At 43.4% G+C, this 12,931-nt stretch overlaps 1 protein-coding gene across 3 annotated transcripts in view; it reads right to left on the bottom strand.

The window, feature by feature from the left end:
- The window catches only part of MYEF2 (myelin expression factor 2), a 35,175-nt gene extending 22,834 nt beyond the window's left edge, over nt 1–12,341 (bottom strand). The window contains exons 1-14 of one of the 3 annotated variants that reach the window (XM_078684812.1): nt 12,062–12,341; nt 10,970–11,175; nt 9,928–9,980; nt 8,883–8,890; nt 8,708–8,801; nt 8,246–8,437; nt 4,690–4,843; nt 4,127–4,176; nt 3,978–4,041; nt 3,327–3,425; nt 3,200–3,244; nt 3,042–3,113; nt 2,625–2,723; nt 166–231 (exon numbers count right to left, since the gene is read on the bottom strand). In XM_078684812.1, coding sequence (XP_078540938.1) covers nt 166–231; nt 2,625–2,723; nt 3,042–3,113; nt 3,200–3,244; nt 3,327–3,425; nt 3,978–4,041; nt 4,127–4,176; nt 4,690–4,843; nt 8,246–8,437; nt 8,708–8,801; nt 8,883–8,890; nt 9,928–9,980; nt 10,970–11,175; nt 12,062–12,213 — 1,354 coding nt within the window. In that variant the 5' untranslated portion in view covers nt 12,214–12,341. Of the gene's footprint in view, nt 1–165; nt 232–2,624; nt 2,724–2,852; nt 2,970–3,041; nt 3,117–3,199; nt 3,245–3,326; nt 3,426–3,977; nt 4,042–4,126; nt 4,177–4,689; nt 4,844–8,245; nt 8,438–8,707; nt 8,831–8,882; nt 8,891–9,927; nt 9,981–10,969; nt 11,176–12,061 lie in introns of those variants that run through there. The other 2 variants (XM_078684810.1, XM_078684811.1) reach the window with 2 other exon arrangements.
- Between the last annotated feature and the right edge of the window lie 590 nt (nt 12,342–12,931).

Here is a 12,931-nt window from a genome sequence, read left to right as displayed (position 1 = left end):
AGCACTGAGCAGTGGTAACAGAACATACTTCCATGAAGAAAAAGGTTCTGGGATAGGGAATTCTAGTCTAAAGGTCCCTAAGAATACTGGCTAGAGAAAGCTTACACCTGTAAGTAAAAGATTGAGTAAGAAATGGTAATTCCAGTCTTAGAATTTTTAGCTTACTCATTCCAGAGGCTACAGGTCCCATGCCAGGTGTCATTCCTCCAAATCCTCCAACCATAGCGCCAGCTGAGGAAAAAAGGATATAAACACTAGTTAAATGTATCAGACATTTGTAATAAAACTACAATTCCGGTTACTATGCCAGAGCAATCAACTTGTTTCATTCATCACCCTATTAAAAGTAACATGCAATATAAAGCATGTATTACAATGAATGTGAAAACACATTTCCCTGGCACACAAACCAGCACATAAGTAGGACAAAAAAAACCTCACAGAGCAAACATTTGTGCGATTGGTACAGTTCATATTCTGGGTTCATCCCTACTTTTAGTCTATTGTACCCTCTTAAAACCCTCATGAAGCACACTGCCCCACCTCAAATAAGGTATCGACATCTTACTGCCCAAGACCAACTCAACCCGAGCCCAGCCCTCCTCTCCCAAATTACTGCTCCAATCTTAAGCGAATATAGGAGCGACAAATAGTTTCATTCCTCCATCCTGAGCAGCCGTTGTTTCACCTATAATTTTACTCACTGCATGCATAAACAGTTCTTCCATCTTTCCCCTCCAGTCTGCCCCGCCCACTTCCCCTCTGCATTAATGCCCATTGTACACCTTTCCTGTATCTTACCACCACCAGCTGTCCAATCTTAAAAATGCGACCCTATGTTTAGCCCCTGCCAATCAATCCTTGGCAGTAGAACATTCTCTGGGAAAACACTTTTCGTAGGCAGTATTAGGGCTGTTTAAGGTGTCTAAAACAAGCACAAATAGCAATTAGAAAGCTGAGAATAACCACGCCCTTCTCAAGTGCAAGCCAAAGCATTGAACTCTGGTACTCCAAAGACTTGCTAACAAGCCATCGCCAGATAGGAAAGAAAAACAGCTCTCCATAGGACCTTTTGATAATGGAGTTCGACCACGTAGATCGCTCATAGCCAAAGCAAAGTACTAAACCAACAGCATCAAGTAAGCGGTCAGAAGCAGAACTAGGCTTAAGACAATCAAGCACTGCATCAACTGAATGATGGACCCATCTATTTGTCATCCACAGCGCAAGGCCATCAACCTCATGAGAGACAGCAGATCAAAACACCATCTCTCCCAGATCTGGCCGATGTACTCCACTCCCTCAAAGCAACGTCTTAACATTGTCCTTCAAAGTTCTCTCGGGATGCTCTTACCCATACTTGCCATGGTCAACGCCTCCTACACTCAAGGTACCTCCGTTTGTAATAAAATCTACACTACATCTCAATGACCATGCCATCTACCAATCCACCATTTCTCTACCAGTCAATGGGCAAGATCACTGAAAAAGCAGTGTATCATCAACTCCAGGATTATATCAATGCTAACCATCTCCACATGACTTGACAATCTGGCTCAATAACAGCCACGACAGCTCAGAGAATTCACCGAATGCTACGCCACTAAAAATTAACCCGACCCCAAATTAACCCTCATGGAACAAATGGCCAAAAAAAACAGACGGCGCTTCTGAATTTCTGTACAAGCCCTCACTTTTGCGCCTGGAGGGGGGTGCGAGGGACATACTACATGGGCTCCCCATAAGTCACTTACACCACTTAAAGACATCCTACGCATTGCATCAAGTCCCACCCTGGGCCCGCATAAACATTATCACATCTCATCCTGAAAGTCAATTGGCTTCCCTTTCTGTTCCTCACCATCTTTAAACACAGGTGCCAGCACCCCGGTACCCTACAGCTTCACCGTCAGACTGCAGACCAAGTGTAAAAAAACAAAAAGCAAGACCGCAGCAGGCCTTTCCATCCAGGCACCCAGGACCACTCCCAACTATGCTCTAGTTTATTAAAGAAAGCAGACCTGTCTCTCTAAAGAAAAGTATCACAATGCATTAGCCATACATATCTCCCATTCCCCCTATTGCTCGTTGACTTGACTCTAGTTTGTCACTATGAACAGAGCTGCATTTTGGCTAGGTTTGCACTACACAGACTATATGCATACAACCAGACAACAATACTAGTATAAATAGTGCATGTTTAGCTACATTTGGGCTTTTTGTGCAGTCACTCGAAAAATAGCACAATGGAGCCTTCTCCAGTTTCACGGATATCAGGTCTAAATGTACACAGCATTTTAGTAAGTCAAAAAGGCCACATGACTAACAGTAGCAATGCACATAATTTCGTTTGGGATAATTTAAAATGCAGACTGAAATATCCAATACAATAACAAGTGTCCCATTGAACATTTCTACCCAAGTTTCCTGACAAGTGAGCATAACGCTACATCACCTGCCTCAGGTCGGCAGTCCTCTTGATGCCTTATAAAACGGACAACTTCCTTCCAAATGCCCAAGCCATCTGCAGACTATTTAAGCAGATAAATGTCCAATTAACTGTATCAACATCCATTTGCCAACATACTGCATGCCATTAGAAATAAGTGATTTGGTACCCGTACCCATTTGCCCAAATGAATCGTTAAAGGTACGGTTCATTGTCATGTCTCCACGAGCGAAATCACGATCCATAGTATTCCCCATTCCAGCACGATACATATCTATTAAATACAACAAAAAGAAAATAAGAATATGTACCATGGCCAACATTTTGGGCACGAGCTCAAGTTAATATGCACACTACATAAGCCCAGAAATGCAGACGTTGGCTATTTATCAGACCAGCTTACCTCCCATGCTGCTTGCCATGCCTCCCATGCCAGTTCCCATTCCTCCCATGCTGTTTGTCATGCCTCCACTCATGCCAATGCCCATATTCCCTCTGAAGTCATCCACACCACTCATTCCTATGCAATGGAGAAGTAAATGTTATAGTGGGAACGAGAACAAAGTGGCAATAGTGTTCCTTTTTTATTTACCTGACATTCTGTTGACTCCACCAAATCCGCCCATGTTATTCATTCCTTCCATTCCTCCAAACCCACCAACTCCTGCTGAATACAAGAAACCCTCACTTAAGGAACTTGTGAATTAAAATAATGACAGACTGCAGAAACAAAATGCAATATGATCTCACCTCCTCCCATTCTGTTCATTCCGCCAAACCCTTGGGATCCCATTCCTTAAAGGGTAAACAAAGGAAAATAAATTATCTTTGATTATTATTGTGTTAACTATAAAACTGAAAATAAATGTTACTTTACCTCCAGGGCCCATATTTCCCATACCACTCGATGCACCCATGTGAGCATTTATAGGCTGCCCACCTGGTCCAAGACCCAGGCCAATGCCCCCAAGGCCACCTGAAAAAAAAAATAGCTTCTCTGTAAACCAACAACCTACCAACCAAAATTCTGTAATCAGCAACTTGCAATATCGTTGAACCAAAAGGAAATGTAATTGCAGTGGGACACAAATTAAATGCAAGTGGCATGCTATGGAGAAATACAAGACCAACTACATTTACAATGGGAAGCAACCAATTTGAATTTCATCCAATCCAGTCCATCTAAATAAAGGGCATTTTCATTTACGAGTATCTTAGTCATTACTTTGCCGCTGTGCTTTTCTAAAACATACAGAACAAAGAAATCCGTAAGAAAATGAGTGTTGCAATAGTAAATCAAAACTGTATGAAGTAATCTTCATTCATCGTACTGGTTGCCAAGAAAGCCAAATGTAAATGAAGTTATAGCTAAGCGGTGTTTCACTATAGGATATGAAGTTATTAGCAGCAAGCTGCAAATTCTGGTCTTTAGCAGCCAGTGCTTGAATACGGTGCAGCTAGTCTACAAGCATGATTGTTCACCATAATTACTAATGACTCAAATTATGAAAAAAGATTTTCAACTTACGCGGCAACTGTGGCGTTTTACTATCAGCTATGCGGAAGTCATCCTGGGGGATTGATTTATCATCCTAGTACAAATGGTTCAGTACAAGATTAACTTGGTATCCAGTAAATCAGCTGGAATATACAAGCCATTTAACATATGACACTTACCATTTTTACATGCATTGGTCTGTCGAATAAGAACTGTCCATTGAACATGGCTAAACAAAAAAGTGTTAAGGGAAACTCCACAGCAACCAGAACAAGACGTTTTGCTTTCAACTAAAGACAGCAAATGAAAAGATGCAAATGAGTGGAGAAAGATTGCCACCAAAGCAGGGCACAAGATGAAAAGAAAAAGCAGCTTTTGGTGTCTAACCACATCACAACACCCAAAAAAGTATTGATCCAACTCAATTAGTAAATCACCTAGGATGGAGAGGCACCTCAAATAGGAACAACCTTAGCCCCTGATCACATCGAGACTGCACAAGTCTGACACCATTAAAGAGACAAGGAAGTGAAAGTAAAGCAAACAGGAGACAGTGTCAATAAGTGAATGAATAATTAGAATGAGAGGCCTCAGATACACATCTTTAATTGGTGGATATTTGCTTATCAGAGCAGATGGCCCAGCATTTATTTCCAGCATGTTTCAATCCAAGCACTCACACCAGAATAAAAGTGAGACTGAGTATTCACTGATCAAGGGAACCAGTTACTTAAAAGGATACAGATTGCTTGAACAGCTTCAAGCGATTGTTCAAAAGTGACTGTACCCATTCCACGACTCTTGCCGTCTTGGTCTTCTTTTATATCTGCTCGTTTCACAGTTCCTGCCATGCTAAACACCTCTTTCAGTTTCTTCCATCCAACTTTAAAATCGAGCTGAAAAACAAAATATATATATATGACCCTATAAAAATGCTGCCCAAACTAACCTACTGGTGTGAGTGATATAGATGGGGTGTGAGTGATATAGATGGGGTGTGCGGGGATTTACAATGCAATAGGTCTCGCATTAATTAAATGCAGAGCTTTTGGCTTTGCAAGTGGAAAACAAATGCAGTGTTGGCCGTTTGTTTCCCTATTTATTGACTTGTAGCAACGGCGACATGTTGCACTTTAAGTGTTTAAAGCTAAAGCATGGCACTGTTGCTACACAAGGCAATACATAGGATGATGCGGCAGCTGTATTGTCGAAATATTGACGATCAATTAGCTTATGTTTAAAGCTAAATGCAGCAATTGCCACAAAAGTCAATAAACGGAAAAAGGTGTGCGCTGCACTTGAAAATGTTACCCTGCAAGCTAATGCAACAGAAACCTGAAAACTGCGCTACAGCAGTGCGTAGCTGTACTGCCAGCAATGGCAGCCACGCCGAAGAAGTCATTAACTAAAGATGCTCACAAAGTGCAAACGAAATGTAACCTCCATAAGGACTGCCCCTTTCTGTGACCAGGTACAAGAGTAGAAGAAAGGGACTAAAACAATGTAACCAAACATTGAAGCATTTACAAAGCAGTCACAAGAGCCAATGAACACATGGGCGGGGTTTCAAGCCCATATCGTGAACACAGCATGTCTCACAGACAAGGGATTTTTTTCTTCTTTTTTAGGTCTCGCCTGTCGATGCGCATGCGCATCGAGCTTGCGAGCCTATTGCGGCTTAAACAAGCTTTAACTAAGAAGCAAGGAATCGTGGCGATTCCTTGCAGTGCCCGTGACTTTTAAGCTCAATGCGCATGTGCATTGAGCTTAAAAGCGCGTGCACATGCCCCCAGCCGTCTGGATGTCTTTTCCCTCAGCCGCACTCCTCCCACACCCCCGCTCCGCCCCCTCCCCTGTCTGCCGTGTCGCATTTCTTCAGGGCACTTTCTCCACGGCCGCCAGGCCACATCAAAGGCTTCCCCAGCACTGCCCCACCCATCAATCACCATCCCACTGCCACCCCCCTCCCTCTCCATATGGTGCGCTCTGCCTCAGGCCTCTCTAACTCGGCCCCCTCCTCTGCCCGTCGTGTCGCATTTCTCCTCCCCCCTCCCCTTCTCTTCCTTACCTCCGTCTTGTTTATTGTAAACATTTGCACGACTTCAGTGTTTGCCTTCCTCTCTTCTTGCTGCCCCCTCCCCACTCTCTCCCAGCACACCCCCCCCTCAAGCCCCCTCCCCTGCCCGCCGTGTCGCATTTCTTTTCTCCTCTTTGCCGCTCTCCCTGCTCCGCCCCCTGTACCCGCCCCCTCCCCACTCTCTCCCAGCACACCTCCCCCTCCAGCCCCCTCCCCTGCCCGCCGTGTCGCATTTCTTTTCTCCTCTCCTCATGTTAGACCATCTGCTGACCAGTATGAACAAAAGCAGCCTTGGAAAGATGGCAATACCCACTGGACAGAACATCTCACCCACACCAATACGGCACAGACGTGCCACGCATTCAAGAGATGCATCGATATCAATACAGCCATGCTACGAACAAATTGGACATTTCCAGTACCGATCGGACATGCCACACTCCAAGCAAGGGCTAACCGCTGGGAAACTGGCCTTTGTCGACCTAAGACATATAGGTCAGCACTCTGCCTACACCACTCCCAAGCTACAACCCAAAACCCACGACTCCATCATTAAGGTTCTACCACCCTGCTTCAACCTGTACACCAGACATTGGACATAGCCGTCTTAGGGATGACTCACAATACAGTGCCGGAAACGACTCATATTGAAAGAGCCATGCAAGAGCACACATCCCAAATAGCCCACACAGTACTCCAGGCCACCCAGCAGGAGGCCATACTGCACTCTACCAATGTTGATAAAATTACTCTAAAATAAGCAAATTTCAGTGACCAAGAGCTAATGTAACAAACTTTGAGGCCGATGTACGTATTGTCTCAAAATTAAATTCTGTTTTAAGCAAATACAATCTGCAGCCTGAATATTTTACAAAAATATCCCTGTGGTCGACTTTACTATTGGACGTAGAAGGGTAGTACTCTCCATATGGTGCGCTCTGCCTCAGGCCTCTCTAACTCGGCCCCCTCCTCTGCCCGTCGTGTTGCATTTCTCCTCCCCCCTCCCCTTCTCTTCCTTACCTCCGTCTTGTTTATTTTAAACATTTGCACGACTTCAGTATTTGCCTTCCTCTCTTCTTGCTGCCCCCTCCCCACTCTCTCTCCCAGCACACCCCCCCCCTCAAGCCCCCTCCCCTGCCCGCCGTGTCGCATTTCTTTTCTCCTCTTTGCCGCTCTCCCTGCTCCGCCCCCTGTACCCGCCCCCTCCCCACTCTCTCTCCCAGCACACCTCCCCCTCCAGCCCCCTCCTCTGCCCGCCGTGTCGCATTTCTTTTCTCCTCTCCTCATGTTTACAACATGGTATGTTTCCCCTATCAGTGCTGGGGGGGCTAGGGTGGCACCCCTGTGTCCCAAGTGTTCTGTCGGGAGCCTGCATGTTTCTCCCCACTCGGTGGCATGCACGGACTGCACGGATGCACCCAGCTCGCCTGCCTGCAGTGTGAGTGGAGGCCATTAATAATCCCGGGGCGTGCACCCATTGCACTCAGCGATGACTTCATTCCCAGGGCCACCCGGTCGATGGCAGATGCACGCACTGCATTTCAATGCGCACCACTGGAAGGCAGCCCTCGAGCATGAGCACACCCCGACCTGACCGCATGCAGACGCCAAACCCAACTACCCCCAAAGCAGAGAATGCACTCCCAATATCCACCGGCCACTTTTCCTTCTTACGTTATTATGCATACAACGGCGCATGTTCTGAATGTAGGTTTGCAGGATTGTTTCTGAGGCATGGTTAGCAGTGCATTATTTGTTGGAAATGTTGTGGCGGTTTCTGTCTGGTAACTTTGCATCCAACAACTTACTAATGCAATAGGTCTTGCATTTGCGAGAGTTAAACCTATTGGTATTGTAATTGACAATGCCTTTTATTTACGTTTTAAAAACCAACACAAATAAAAGGCAGTGCCATTTACAATGCCAATGGCTCAAACTCTAACAACTGCGAGACCTATTGGCTATGCCAATGCTTGTTTTTAAATACAACCCATCAGCAATGTGTGTTTCGTAATAGTAACCCTTTCCCTCGGCAGGAATGTCAGGATGCCTGGGTGTTTGGAGTGGACATTTATATGTATAAAACACAACAAAGAATATCCTGCTAAGCAGCAACCTGATCGCTTAAACAGCATTGCAACCTGTTCAATTTTCAAAACTTGAGTAACGGGTCCTTTAACACAAGAGACACATTTGAGGACATTTATTATATCAGACTTACATTTGCAACAAAAACAGTGGTTCCGAGTCGACCAGCTTGCAACGAGTTTATGATCTCTGGGGGTATGTTGGGATGATTCACAATATTAGGAGGTAAATTCATCATCCCGGGTCGGACATCCGCACTGTGTCCTGCTGAGAATCCTCCACCACTGCGGCTTAAAGCACGGCGAGCATGTTCCCCTTCAAAATCCTGGGGGGGAGAAATCAACAGGCAGTTGAAAATATCTACAATACTGCAAATGCGACCAGTCTTGTCAAGAGTGCCTATTGCTAGAATCCGATAACGTCTAAGGGAAGTTGGTTTAGATGAGTTATGTTCCTTCCTAGTACTTTTTTTTCAAGTGGGACACGGAGCAAAAAATGAGTGATAAACTATCAAAATGACAGTTAAAGGCATGATTGACCACAGCTTTAGAAAACCTACTGTAGTAGCGTATCTTGACAAAATCAACAGCCTCACCTCTTTAATGTTCAAGGGTCTTCCACTAAGATCGTGCTTGGCCATAACTTCCACTGCTTTCTTGACAAATTCTGCATCTTTGAACTCAACCACACTGTAGAAAACAAAATTTTATTAACCAATAGAACGCACAAACGTAAATAGACATAAATATATATGTATATTGGTTACTTACCCACAACCCTACAGCCAGGGATATTTTCAAATACATGTAAAGGAATAAAATAAATTAGTAAGCGAATATCGTCGTACAGAATAGTTTGCAACAATGTACAGGCCTACACATTTAATTAAGCTAACCCTGCCTGCTTAAAGCAGCCAGCTGCATGTAAACAGCTGCCAATATAGAGAGGCTGCCCTCTTAGTGGTAAACATATTCCATAACACGTTTGTTTGCTGGATCCAGTTCACAGGTAGTAACCTGGATGGCATTGTTTGCTGGATCCAGTTCACAGGTAGTAACCTGGATGGCAGCTTACTGGCGTGCAAAGATGCAGGAGCAGCATACTAGTTTGACTTTTGTATAAAAAAAAAAGCTGTGCTGGGGAGAGTAGCATTTAAGTGTTATATAGTCATGGAAATACTGTGCCATTTGACAATATGCACATGAAGCAAAAGCACTACTGGCATGTGGGCATTTTGTATAGGCTGTGTTGTACAGCTAAACAATATAGTTAATTCATAGGACAGTTTGTCATGTTTCAGCACACAAATAGTTATGGTGGGTGGCTTTAAATAGCATAATTAATAGGTTAAATCGGTCTGAAATCCCTTCCAAATATATGTATCCATCCAAGTCGGAAAGCAGAAGAACCTGACAACACCAATTCATTTTAAAATAGGACTGGTCTATTGATCCACAGCACTATCGTGTGCAGCTCTGCAAACTGCTTGGAGGATGCCAAAAGTACAACATAGCACTACCTGAAATTGACCATTCAGTATAGTGTCGAAAATCCAAAAAACAAATTCAGATTACAAGATCTAACGCCTAGTTTAGGTTTCTGAAAGGGGACAAAGTTTGCAAAATAGGGTGCCTTCAGCCTTCCAGTTAAATTTGAAATAGCATCCAATTATTTATCAGTGCAGGGATCCGAGATCTTCCATACACAAACAGTAAAATGAAACTTACTTTCCAAAACTGGTACAGGTATAATGCAAAAATAAAAACTGCTGAGGAAGTTTAAAACCTCAAACAGGTTATTGCCCACGGCACTTACCCTTGATTTTGCTTCAGCATCCTTAAAGAGCTCCACGTATGTAACCTCACCAACTACATAAGACATACAAAGGGAAAATACCAAGAAACAATGCATTTAAAAACACCAGCATCTTTCTTTACTGTGCCCAATGCACAACTCTACAAAGAACCTATTTTTCACCAACAATGAAAACATACCAAATGTCAAACAATGGCTACATAATTCAGCCAAATTCGAAAACGTAGCAGCCACATACTCAATAGCAATACACAACTATAACCCAATTCATACTACAAAATCATATTTCGGCCACTACGAGCAATATTACAAAAATCAGCGGCCATTTATCCTCAATTTAAAACAATTATATAGCACGTTTCATTGACGTGTCATCTCAAGCACAACAGCTGTTTTAAGGTGACTTTCTACCTGAATGAATTCAATCTTGAAAAAAGTTTACCTTCAATATAAAAACAAATTTACAAGCCAAATGTTCACAGGAGGCAACACTTTCTAAAATTCGGTAATAAAAACCAGTCAAATAGTCATGTCACCTTACAACAGATACACCAAGCACAATTTCTCACAGACCTGCCTTACACAATATACAGTTTTTTAACGTTGATAATGACCCAGTAAGTGGGACTTTAATTTCATTATTCTGCCAAGACTATGCAATGTGTGAACAAAGAACAGCAATAAGCAATTGTAGTTCGGTATCACCTGAGCGTATTGACAGTGTGCAATGCAGACAACTTGAATTCCAAAGCCAAATGTACTACCAAGGAGGTACAAACAGTGTCTGGAGGACATCCATCATTGTGCATACATAAACACTAGATATTAGGATTGCCAGTAAAAATTACCTACAAGGAACCATTTTGGAAGCTGGCGGCATGCATGTGCCAATCTATGTAAGCAGTAGTCAGCAGAAGAGCACTAACTTTAACATTGCTCCTCAGCAATGCTGGTTGTCTCGAGGGAAAAGGGAAAGCAAAAAAAAAAGAGTTTAAAATACTCAGCAAAAAAAAACAAAAACGGCGTGGTTAGGGCAAGTTACCTTTGTCTCTCATGATGTCTTTGATTGCTTGCCATTTCATGTCATATGGGATGTTACTAATAAATACTCTATTGCGCCCCTGTCCCTTCCGGTCACCAGAGCCCGATCCTCGGTCCTTTTGGTAGGGCTGAAACCGGTTTCCTTTCCTAGATCCTGTAGATTTTTCCTTCAGTTCCGACTTCTCTTTCACTTGCTCTTCAGACTCGCTAGTAAAACAAAAAAAGCCAAAACAGAATTAGGTTTATCTCGTTGCAGGCACATGTACTTGATATAAAACAAATATGCATCACAAAGCGAAATAAAATACTGTCATGCTTTACGGTGAAGAAAGCACAGGATTTAGAAGACTACAATTCTCACATTAAACTACCAACTAAATATATGCCCTCAAAACTATAAGATCAGACACAAGTGCTATAACCTCGCTGATCTAGGTTTATAGATGTGCCATTAGAATAACTATTCCCGTAAACCTGTGAAACAACGAATACGCAAATTGATAGTCATAAAATTCAAGAAGCCGATATACGTTAAGTTTGGCGCGTTAAAGAACCTTTGCAGACCGCCATTATAAAACCCCGGAAGTAGTATTGCAATAACCAACGCATAATGCACAACGGCACAAAGTTTGTCCATCCGGTTCAAAAGTACTACTTTATAGTCCTACACCTCACAGCTGTAACGAATTGACTAGACTAATATCACGCGTGATACGGGTCTGCGAGATTTACAAACCAGCAGGACACGTTGTCACAGCTTACCTTAAAAATACAACATTTCCAGTGTTACAAACGTGCGGACGTTTCCCCTCCCTGCTTCACCCGAATGGCGTTGACCGCACAAGCCCCTACCGGACTACGGTCACCACCCACAAGAGAGCCCTCCATTATCTACTACGGCCTAAAATTCGACAACACGTTTTTCACGGCCTACTACTCTTACGTAATTTGCCCTTAAGACACCTGTCTTTAGGGCAAATTAGCCGCTTATGTGGGGTCTATTTTTACTCTCACTTCTAGCTAATCCCCGATATCCTAGCGGCTACCCAACACGGCCTGCCCTGCAATCTCAAAGACAATAGGTAGGCCGTACGCTTTAACTCCATTGGAATCGCCGTTCTCCTCCGCCCGTTGGTCGTCACAGTTGTTGACCTCCTCGCTCCCGTGTTCCGGCTGGGGCTCCTCTTCCTGGGCCCCTTGTGCTTCAACGGCTTCCTGCGCCTCGTCCCGGTCCATGTCTTCCATTCTAAAGTGCCCCTTGATCTCACGAAGGCTTCCACAGCAAACAGGCCGCTCCGTCTGCACCGTTGGAAAGAACCGGTGCGTTGGGCTGCAGTGGGTGTCGTCAGAGACAACTTCTCGCGAGAAGGGGAGTATCTTTAATTTAGCATGAACATGGAAAAAGGACAGATAAGCAAAAGAACTCCGTTGAAATGGCATCTTACTAATGTTGTTGTTTTTTTTTACCACATTTGCAGTATCGATATATGAAAAGTAAGCTTTCTTATGACTATACGTTCATTTATGTGACTGTAAATAAATATTCTACATACTGTATTCATTAAAAAAATATTGCATGGCTCAGAAAATCATTTCGTCATACATACTTTATTATGTTTTTTTCCCAATGTAACGACTAGGTTTTATACCGACAGGTTAGCCTTTTATAGCGGTAATGGTTTCACAAACGGTCTTTTTTTCTATATTAAGATGGCCGTCTCAAAACACGAGCATAGTCTATCTTCCACATATGCAAGTAAGTACGCGGGCTGGGTAATGGTGAAGCGATGCAAATTAGAATGCCCGCCCCGCGGAAAAAAACACGTAATAGAAAAGGTGGCCATTTTAGGGCTGAATTATGCACACCAAAAGGACCACTCGCAGCCAAAGATTAAAAAAAAACATTTTTTTCCTTGAATAACGCGCGGTCAATAACTGAAGAGTTTCGGTTGAATACATGACA

This window comes from Lissotriton helveticus, chromosome 3_2 (assembly GCF_964261635.1).
Source record: "Lissotriton helveticus chromosome 3_2, aLisHel1.1, whole genome shotgun sequence".
Taxonomy (NCBI): domain Eukaryota; kingdom Metazoa; phylum Chordata; class Amphibia; order Caudata; family Salamandridae; genus Lissotriton; species Lissotriton helveticus.
The sequence above is the reverse complement of the archived record's forward strand: the minus strand, read 5'-3'. Positions and strand labels throughout refer to the sequence as shown.